The sequence below is a fragment of the Epinephelus fuscoguttatus genome, linkage group LG19 (genome assembly GCF_011397635.1).
Source record: "Epinephelus fuscoguttatus linkage group LG19, E.fuscoguttatus.final_Chr_v1".
NCBI lineage: Eukaryota > Metazoa > Chordata > Actinopteri > Perciformes > Serranidae > Epinephelus > Epinephelus fuscoguttatus.
Genome location: NC_064770.1, coordinates 7,248,174 through 7,258,767, shown reverse-complemented (window position 1 = coordinate 7,258,767; position 10,594 = coordinate 7,248,174). Strand labels below are relative to the sequence as shown.

Below are 10,594 nucleotides of genomic sequence, written 5' to 3'. Positions count from 1 at the left end.
TTCTTTTGTTTTTTTCTCTCCACTGATGCAGCTTTTGAGTGTCATGGCCCAAAATGTCATCTGTGAACTATCTAAAACACATCATTGACTGCGTGATGCGTAATATCTCCAACATCATCACCATCTGACGCATTCGCCCCCCTCTCCCCACCCTTTTTGCTTCACACACGCACACGAAAACACGCACGTACAATGGTGTAAGCGTTCCCACCTCCCGTGCTGCTCAACTATATAAATCACCACAGTCGGGGTGCAGAGTTCAGACGAAGAGGAGAGAAGAAAACAGTCATCGACGGCACAAACAAACCTCTACTGCTGTTGCGAGAAACCACCTGTGGTCCCGAGCTCTTCCTGTAACCTCCAAAGTCTTTTCAAAGTAAGTAACTTCTTTCTCACTCTTCTTAATGGACGCTTATTTAACATGCTGGGTGAGGATGAGTCAGGTGCATTTGATCCCAGTGCGAATAAAGATGTTTGTGAGCTATAGTCTGTCGGATTCTGTGCAAGGTCCCAAATAGAGGTACATTTGAATTGCAATGAATGATCTAACTTTGTTATTACTCTGGCTATAAAACTTTGTGCCGTTTTTGAAGAAGAAAAAATAGATTAAAAAAAGACAAATTTAAACTTTCATGAGAAATACTTTCTAAATAGAAGCCCGAAATGTTGAAATGTTTTGTTCAGCCAGTGTTATTTTCTTTTCAACTTTTGCAGATAAATTAAATTGCACCCCGTCCTACTATTTTAGTACCGACTTCAAAACGCACCCTAATGATTTAAGATGATGCGCCTTTTTTAAAAAACTTTTTTTTTTTTATCCCAGCTGCCATTCTAATGTTTAATCACTGCTGGATAAACACCATATAGGGCTACCGTGGTTAAATTATGTTTTGATTTTGAAAAATCAATCGACGTTAATTTCGCAGTGTTGTTTCAATATTGTTTCATAAACTTCAATTGTTGTTTCAGAATTGTTTCAGTGTAGATTTAACCTTTTTCCAAGCATGAAAATTAAACGTTGTTTCAGTGTTTCAATTTCAACCACATGTTAACGTTTAGGTCGTCCTGTGCCAGCTGGGATTGGCATAGCAAAACGTAGCACTTCTTTTTAAACTACTAACTCCACTTTTATTCTCAGTCGCCTACGCGTGTATGTTATCCTAATTTAACTGTAAAAGTTCGGGGTTAAGTAGCCAGCTCCTACCTCTGGCATCGCTTTCGTGCGTTCAGTTTCCGCTGAGGGCAAATCCCCTCCATAAGGTGCGCTCAGCACCGCGGACAGCGCCGCGGGGATTTTAACCAAATCCAAACCAAATCCGCCGACACATCTAATCAACTCAATAGTTGCTTCTGTTTGTTTAATATTCACATACCATTAATGCAGACATAGACAGTAGTGGACTTGCTGTCTTTTTTTCCAGTTAAATAAGCGCTGTTTTATGCTTCAGATATCACAGGCAGCAGTAGAAAGAGGCGCATGGGTGATTCATAACTCTGCAATAGGCTATAGAAGAATGGCAGTTATTGTAAGAGTGCATTAGAGCGAACAGAGGAGTAGGAAATCTATGAAGTACATCTGCTGCTCATTATAACACCTGCAGAGGTATGTGTTATTGGCTGATGGTGTCAACAATAAAATCAGGAGCTTAATCTACTCATAGACTTTATTCATTGTCTCATGGCATTACTCAGCCTTGTTATTCAAGGGCAGATTGCTAAAGTAGAAGCCCAAGTAGATGTGAAAACGATTTAATAATTATCATACTTATCTGAGGCTGTTTACTGATGAACAGAGACAAGTTTGAAAGCTTTTATTCTCTTGCTGTTTTTCTGGAGCCTATTTTTCATTTGATGTTGTTTGCGACCACCTTGGTGATTATGAGACTCTTTTCAATTGGCTTTTCAATTGAGTTGTTATGTGTTTATATTGATTTAGAGAAAGGTCAGTTAGGGTTTTATTGCCTCCTGCCTTAATATTTTAACAGCCAACAGATATGTAATTCCTGAACATTATTATTATTATTAAAGCAGTAGTAGTAGTTGTAGTAGTCCTCTTAAAGCTCACATAAAAGGAAAAGATATTGCTTCCTTATAATACACAAGGATGGCGATTGAGCTGCTGCAACAGCATACAGAGTATTATCAACACATCTTACATGTGCAGCCTATGACTATATAGTATGTCCATTTCATGACAAGCATCAACTCCCTGATGGTGTGTGAAATTAGTTTCCTCCACTGGAGTCAATCCATTTCCTTCGTCGTCCTCAGGAGCTAAGCGACACTCAACCAGGGGAGTGTGATCATAAGTCAGTCTACAGCCTAAGGAGCTTTTTTATTTCCTTTACATGATACTCATTGACTTGTTTAGCTGCTTCACACACCTCTATTTACTCGTCAGCCGACTTAGCCTGAGCAGATGTTTCCTAGGAAAACAAATGACACCATTTTCCCACCCAGCGCCCCTCAGGAGACGTTTGTTCTTATTAGAAAAGAAAGAGAAAATGTCTTTGTCAGTCCATCACTCCTGAAGGGGATTAATTCAATCAAATATCTGTGATACGAGGAGATTTCTTTTAGTTATTGATTTTTCAAACAAAGCATCTCCACATCATCAGTGACACAGTGGAAAATGAGACTTTGGCACAATTACTACAATCAGCCACTGATAGAAAAAAAACATCAACTATGTCATTTATCTCCAGAAGAAATCCAAAAAGTTCATGCTATTTTTTGTATTGTAATTCATTTAAAACTTTGGATCCATAACATCTTGTCACCCTATTTCAGATGGCCGTGATGCTGAAGCCATGGACAGTGCTGGTGGCCGTAGTGCTGTGTGTGCTGGTGTGTCTGGGAACGCTGGCAGATGCCTACCCCCCCAAACCTGAGAACCCCGGTGAAGATGCCCCACCCGAAGAGCTGGCCAAGTACTACACTGCCCTGAGACATTACATCAATCTGATCACCAGGCAGAGGTATGTACATACACATACATGCTGTACATATACATGGCACAAGTGTATATACACAATTACTTCTGTATTTTCAACAGCTCGATGATATCACCAGGACAGGAGAAATTAATCCAAATAAGGAAAGTGCCTTTGAAAGGGTGTAGCTCTCAGGTTAGCTTTAGATTAGAAACTGTATAATTTTCATATTATTCATTTTATTATTTCAAATATTACAGTTATGTTATTTTATCATTATTATTATATACTATACAACTAAGTCACCAGAACAAATGTTGGAATTGTACATCTCTGCACCACTTGCCACAATATTGTTTTGATAAAGCAAGGCCCTCCAAAGACTTACTGAATTTTTTAAACTTTGTTTTGATCCTCCAAATCATGTAAAATACCAAAATTACAGCCCAGTCACCAGAAGAAAACATTGGCATTGGACGTTTCTGCAAACCCAAATACTTTACATTTCTGCATTTCATATGTATGGTATCATCGTTTCTAAAGTGACATAATAGGCCTACATGAGCTGACTTTGTCATCGGGAGGTGGAGGGGATGGTGGATGGCATGTCACTTAGACGAGATGACTGCCAAGCTGCAGACCACTGAAGAACAGCTTTTTAGGTTCCAAACATGGGTGTTTTGCATTGACCTGACGGGGTGGATAGTGGCATGAAAAGCCATTGTTTTGTTTTTTGTTTGTTTTATCAGAGAGATTGGAATTGTGCCTCAAACTTGGGTGCTTTAAGCCAAAACATAATCTTTTTCCAACCATAACCAGGACTTTGTACCTACTACATAAAAATGTACAAAAGTAACCTATCCATAGTTTGCAAAAATGTACAATACCAACATTTTTTTTTGGCAATTGGGTGGATATTTAAGAAAGTGGACCCCATTTTAGATCTCCATATCTAAATGGAATAATAATTTCCACTGCAGCCACCACTGCACACATTGCAAGTAAAGTTAGAAATTGCCAAATTCATGGCAAGTATAACAAAATGCTGAATACTCCACACAATTCATTTACTTTTGAATAAAAATTCATGAATATGAAAGAGTAAACTGGGCACTTTAATCACCAAGTGCTATCTGTTTGCCTCCCTGACAAATCTGACAAGGGAAGGCCAAAATAAGATAAATCTGCGGTCTCTTTCCTGCATTGACTAAAAAGTCAGACTACCGTCCCTTTAGCCAAAAGAAAGATGCCAATATACTCCTTCTTTTCTGTTTACCCCTCCCTCTTTAATATTTTTTATACAGCCCCTAAAGATAGATCTCGAGGCTATGGAGGGTCCTCATGAAGACAGACGTAACAGACAGACTGTGTAATGAACCATATGTGGAGCCCCAAAATTTAAAGGAACCCTTCCCCAAACTGATTTTCAGATGTTAAGCTAATAAAAGTGAAACAGCAGCTGAGCTGAGTGTGCCTTTTGTTTGCTCACTTATTTCATTTTGTCTGATTCAAGTCATTATAGCGGCTGAGTTCTATGAGTTTCCCGCTCATACTTAAGCCCCAAGCTCTGTCGATGTGTGATGCACTCCCCCACCTTGCCTCCATCCCCCCAACCCTTCGCTCGCACACGGCAGCTCAGTAGATTAGATTACTGGCCACTCTCCAAAACCTCCAGGCCTCCAAATCAACGGGACCAGAGCAATAAAATCGGTGCAGATGGACCCAAGAAAGAATCCCAAATCCAGTTAGCGAGGCCTGAGCCAAGGCCTGCTGCTCTCAGGTATAAAAGTTGCTGGTACGGAATTGTCAGATGGAATATTTTTTGATCTGACGCAGTCTGGCTCATGAGCTATCTGTTTGTATTCATGAAAGCCAAATAGGTCATTGATATTTAGATATGTGGTTTAAAGAAGACTCATAATGCCATAGAAAGTCAATTGGTTGAGAGTAGAAGGTGTTTACATTTTACTGGAGAGTTGGAGATGAAGACAAATCCAATGTGATAAAGGTAACTAATGGTTATTTGAAGACTTGACTGCATCAAAAAAAAAATGCTGCAGAATGTGATGGCGCTATGGATAAAATTGATGGATCTGGGCAGTCAGATGCCTGTGGTGCATTACTATATTCCTCAGTTCATAGTATCATATAACTGGACAATTATACCCCTGTCTTTACTCAACACATAAAAACCAGAGCCATAGCTTCCATTGAGTTCAGATCCTCTGAAGTTTTGCTGGAAATTTGGGGGTTTAGAAACCTTAATGTCTTTATATATATGCATTCATTGTTCTTCAAATTGGCTGGTTGTCCTCTTCCTTAAAACAACAAACAAAAAATTTTAATTTTAGAGTGAAGTACCTAGATTTTTAGGAACAAAACATTTACTTGGAACAAGCCTTCTCAAGTTTAGGGAAGACTCATGGGTACCCATAGAACCCATTTTCATTCAGATATCTTAAGGTGACAGCTCAAGGAACCCCTTTGAAAATGGCCATGCCAGTTGTTCCCTCGTCAAAATTTAGCCCAACTTTGGAGCGTTATATAGCCCTCTTCCCTCCAAGCTATGCCAACATGGTTGGTGCTAATGGATGCTTGTCATATTTCACAATATACCACTACCGCAAAGCTAGCTTAAAAAAAGAGTGCGCCATTTCTTCTTTCCTAAAAAAAGTTTTAAGAAGTTTCCTACAAAGACCTGTGTGGAATTAGGCACTAATTGTAAACAAAATAGCAACGATGTTATGACACCATTATTTATTTTTATTTTTTTGGTTATAGTTTAGTCGGTTGAGTTTATAAGCAGCTGACAATTTTTAAAGTCTCAGTCAGACAGGAGAAGAAATGAACAGTAACAGCAGATGCAGGGGAAGATAGTCAAATGGAAAGACAGACAGACAGACAGACAGATAGATAGATAGATAGATAGATAGATAGATAGATAGATAGGTAGGAAATAAGACCAGGACCAACCAGGGAGACTCAGGCAGATATATGGGTGCAGACGGGCCATTATCAGAGGGGAAAACATTTTACATCCTGATGTGTGGCACTGTGTGACAGCTGAGACAGAGTTGTATGATTGCTTTCCCACAGGGCAAAGACACTCATCCACCTCCCTGTGTGTAACGAAGCATAAGATTGGGTGCTGGGGGCATAGTGGGAGGTGGAACAGGTGGTTGATGGGAAAACAGAGAAACTGCAGGTCGCGCTGCAGGGGTTGTGTTGAAATGCAATGTTTCCACATACATACACACACATAAACACACATATTAGGAAGTAAACTTTCTGTTAAACGGCTCTGTGGTTTTACATTTGCGGCTCTCTTGGACCCCTGGTTTCCTTATCATGACAATGATAAGACTCATCCAGACTTGGAAATAGCACCCACTTACGCAAACCAGCATTAAAACACACACACTCTGACTTGCACAGTTTGAACATGACTGTGAAATGACAGTATAAGGAAGAAAGGGAGGGAAACTGAACCAACAGATTAAAAGGCAGACAGAGTAAGAGGACACAAAAAAAGACAAGAAGACAAAATAGTCTTGAATGTCTCATAATATAAAACATAATATATGTGCTTCATTTCATCCTGTAGGCTACAACAATTGCCCAAACCAAGGGTTTTGAACAGGCGAGTGGTGTCCTCTTTGAGACAGGAAGCAATGTGTAAATGTCAGAGGATCACCGAAGTCATGAGGATTCATTCTCTGGGAACATGAATGCACAAACTTCTGTGCTAATCTATCAAATAGATGTTGAGAATTTTCACTGACTGAGAAGTCTAACTGACTAGTGGCTCTAGATGAAAGGTCAGCTGATCACCAGAGTTAGTAGGATTCATCTTCTGTTCATGATGGGTGTCTGTACCAACTTGAACAACAATCGATCCAATAGTTGTCAAGAACTTTTCCACTAACATGGCTAAAAACAGCTCTCCTTATCTCTCTCCCAGGTATGGAAAGCGTTCAACTCAGGAGGATGTGGTTGCAGAGCTGCTGTTTGGTGGTGACAGCGACAGAGACCAGAGATCAAGGTGAAGACCCTTACACACATAAGCTGAAGGAGTCATGTGACCTGTAGTGAACCCATATGAACATTGATAACTTTTACAAGCGTTACACATTCTTCCTTGTGTTCTTCCACAGATACGATGATTCCTACATGTGGTGACTGCGCCACCCCTCTCCCTCCTCATCAGGCATTCCCTCTGGGTGCATCCCACAATGCACCTGGAGGGGCCGATATGTGCCTCTCACCTCTGACCCCTGAACCTGACCCCAATGGAAGACCATCACTGTCCAGAAAACAAGCTCTCTCTGTCTCTCTTGCCACTCTCTCACATCGCTCTCATTACAACAAGATTGTACATAATTTATTAATGAAATAAAATATATGTATGAGATCAGAGCTACTAATCAGAAGGTGGAACTGTGTCTGTGTGTGTGTGTGAGCATTAACGTCCCTCTACTGTCTGTTTAACACTGTTTAGGAAGGAGGAAATTCTTGTTTTAATGTTGCTACTGTACAAAGTAACATCAGAATAAATGAATAAAAACTGTTCTGTGTGATTAAAGTTTGTTGATTAATCAGAATAGTTTTCTTTCTATTTGTGTAATGATGCTGTGAGTGTGCAGTGCATACTCATTTTATATCTTAGTCTCTGGATAATGGATCAAAAAGACCAAACCCAACAATGTCCAACAATCCATCTCCCCCGAGCCAATCTGTGTCACTCAGCTTCAAGCCCATGAGCAAAAATATTTTAAAACCAGCTCACGAATCAAACTTGTCTCATACTTTGTTTGTATTTGTATGAATCCCATTTAACTATGGGGTAATTTGTGTATAGCCCACATATTTGAGAAGACAGTGATGACGTGACCAATGCACTGACAGAGGTCAAGAAGCAAATAGTCCCCTGTAAAACACAAAACACAGGACTTTCCCCTGGAGACCAGTGTTTAGAATCGTTTCAACTTTGAGTCATTTTAAAGCACGTCAAACCTAACCACAGTAACTTTTCTTGTCCAAGCCTAACCCACGTAACTTTTTGTTAACCATGTAACTCTATGTTACATAACATGCATGGAGCGCTTTTGTGAGTATATCATATGAACCATTGTATGTGGATACGTTGCACAAAAATATAGTGTAATTTCCGTTCTAAAAAGAGAATGATATTTTGAAACAGCTGTTTACTATAGATTTAGGACATTTTATTCAAACAGAAGGGAATGTGTGTACTCTTTTCAGCGGCAGGTCAATCCACATTTGGTCCCCTATTTAGGTTTGTTTGTTTTTTCAGTATTTTATTTTGGTATCTCAAAAATTACACAAACCACACAGGCAAAAATCAACTATACAAAAACACCCATTGTACATTACAGACATCTCAAAAATAAATTACCGGAAAATAAAAGAAATGAGCCTGTGACAATTAAACTAAAATGAAATCCAGGAAACAACAGTATTCAACAGATAGGTTAGCATTAACCATAATAGAATAGAGACCATGCAGGCAGTCATTCAGTTGTATGAGATAGAAGTTTGTCCATTATAGAAAAAATGTATCTTATCCCTTGGTAAGTAAGTTATCTTTTCCAGAGGTTTGCAACTGTTCACTTCTGACAGCCTCAATCTAGCCAGCAATGGGAGTTCTGACATTTGTCGCGATGCACAACACATCCTCAATACCAACTCAAATACCAACGCTCAATGGCCCTACGTCAAAATATAGCATGCTAGGTGCCCCTCGTGTCAGTTTTGGATTCTCCAGGAGGGCAAGTTTTGCTCATCACATACATTGTGTCTTTTCAAAATAAACTTCCGTTTGCACAAGAAATGTGCAGTTTCTGCTTGTTAACATAATTTGATTGACCTGTGGTGACACTCCAGTGTTTGTTTGAACCATCCACCACCCCTCCCGCCTGCCTAAAGTCCTGTGTCCACATGGCATTTTTCTTCAGCAGAAAAGTGGGGAGCACTTAATCCCGGCGCTTCATAAAAAAAGCGCTCTGAGCACTTACTCCTTAAAGACGTGCTGTGTGTGGGTTTTGTTTCTATAACAACAATAGCTTGACACTTACATTAGCTAGGTAGCTATGGTGATGCTACATTACCAGAGGGTTGATTACACAGTCAGAAACAAGCTTACGAAGGAAACAGTGATAAAAGCACACCACTTACCAGCACAATCCAGTGTCTGCCAAAAAATGAGCTTTTCTGTGGTGTGACAGCAGACAGCAGCCTAGCTAAAGACGTGTTAGTGATGTCACCAGCCCTAAGATTTCTGTAAGCTTAATGGAAAGACTGTATGTGAGATTAGAATTAGAACTCCTTGTTCTAAACCTTGTAGGTTACTACGCTGCTAGGTGGAATGGAGGAAAATGTTCTCAACTAAACCACATCTAAAATAAAGGGATACATTTAGAGTTAAACTCATAAAGCTAGGAAGGACTGAGATAAGTCTGATAAAGAAAACTGAATTAATCTATATCTTGCATTTAGTGTGTGTACCACCATTGCTACATAGGTCTCTCCACAGTACTGGATCAGTTTCTACATCTAAGTCCCTCTCCCATGTAAATTTTTTCAGTTCAGAAATTAACAGAAAAGGTAACAGGGTTTCATAAACCTTAGAGATGGTTCTAACCATTGATTGACCATGAAAAAGAAGTTAATGAAAAAGAAGTTCAGTGGACGAGATCTTGGGTAGTTTCCACTGTCTTTGGAGGTTAACCCTTGTAAAAATGTATTAATTTTAGGTGTTTTAATACATCTCTATGTATCGGAGTAAATGTGAAACTTGACAGATATTTAAAAACTCAAGTAAAGCACAGATAGTTGCAAGAAATACTACTGTAAGTAATACTGGAAAACATTTAATGGTTCTGTCCCATTATTTCACTAATACAGATATTACACCCACATTATTACCAAGTACCCTTGTAATACGTACACATTTTGGTGTACAACATAGTTTTTTTTAACTATGATATAAAGACATACCCAACACTGGTCATCCAATCGAATTACCACAGCTGACACAGTTGACTTGACCCAGCTGTAATACTCAAATCTCTCCACTGTATGCTGCTGTTGCACTGTTTTCAGATAGGCCAATGGTAGAGTCACTGTATATTTACTGCTATGGTATCCTCCCACCTACAGAGCTTCATGGCCCTTTTTCCTGGCTTTTTATTCCCTGATTATAATTTTCAGTTGATAAAAATAGAGAAGCATACATGAGAGGAAAACAACAGACACAAAAAGTCACAGAACATTTGGACTATCAAAGCAGGCCTGTCACAAGGACTTTTGGGGCTTACACAGAGTCTAATTAAACCTGCTGGAAGACACAGAGAGGAAATGTTAATGCCTTGGATCTCGGTTTGTCAGCTTATTGTTTTAAAACTCAGCTTTCAGGGTTGTGATTAGCCCATCACCACCATTCCCTCCAGTCCAACCTGTGATACCAAAGCTGCCACAGATTCAGCTCTAATTGCTTTAAAGGTACAATGTTGTCTTTTATACTGTGATAGTAACAAAGTGCTCAATCAGAGAAATGCACACAGTCCCTATTTAGAAACTGTTTCTTTGAATGAGTCATCAGTACTTCTTTGAAGTTGTGATGTCACAGTTCTACTATATAG

At 39.4% G+C, this 10,594-nt stretch overlaps 1 protein-coding gene across 1 annotated transcript; it reads left to right on the top strand.

Annotated features, from left to right (window-relative positions):
• Positions 1-263: 263 nt before the first annotated feature.
• Positions 264-7,532, top strand: pyya (peptide YYa). Its single transcript, XM_049561272.1, has 4 exons — positions 264-376; positions 2,791-2,978; positions 6,895-6,975; positions 7,088-7,532. The coding sequence occupies exons 2-4, from the start codon at positions 2,791-2,793 to the stop codon at positions 7,110-7,112; spliced, it is 294 nt and encodes a 97-aa protein (XP_049417229.1). The 5' UTR covers positions 264-376; the 3' UTR covers positions 7,113-7,532.
• Positions 7,533-10,594: the final 3,062 nt, after the last annotated feature.

Bases quoted from the DNA above. Each gene is read 5' to 3' on its own strand.
- pyya (XM_049561272.1), top strand. From the start codon at position 2,791: ATGGCCGTGATGCTGAAGCCATGGACAGTGCTGGTGGCCGTAGTGCTG. The intron at 2,979-6,894 runs GTATGTACATAC...TCTCTCTCCCAG, and splicing joins AATCTGATCACCAGGCAGAG to GTATGGAAAGCGTTCAACTC. The intron at 6,976-7,087 runs GTGAAGACCCTT...GTTCTTCCACAG, and splicing joins GACAGAGACCAGAGATCAAG to ATACGATGATTCCTACATGT.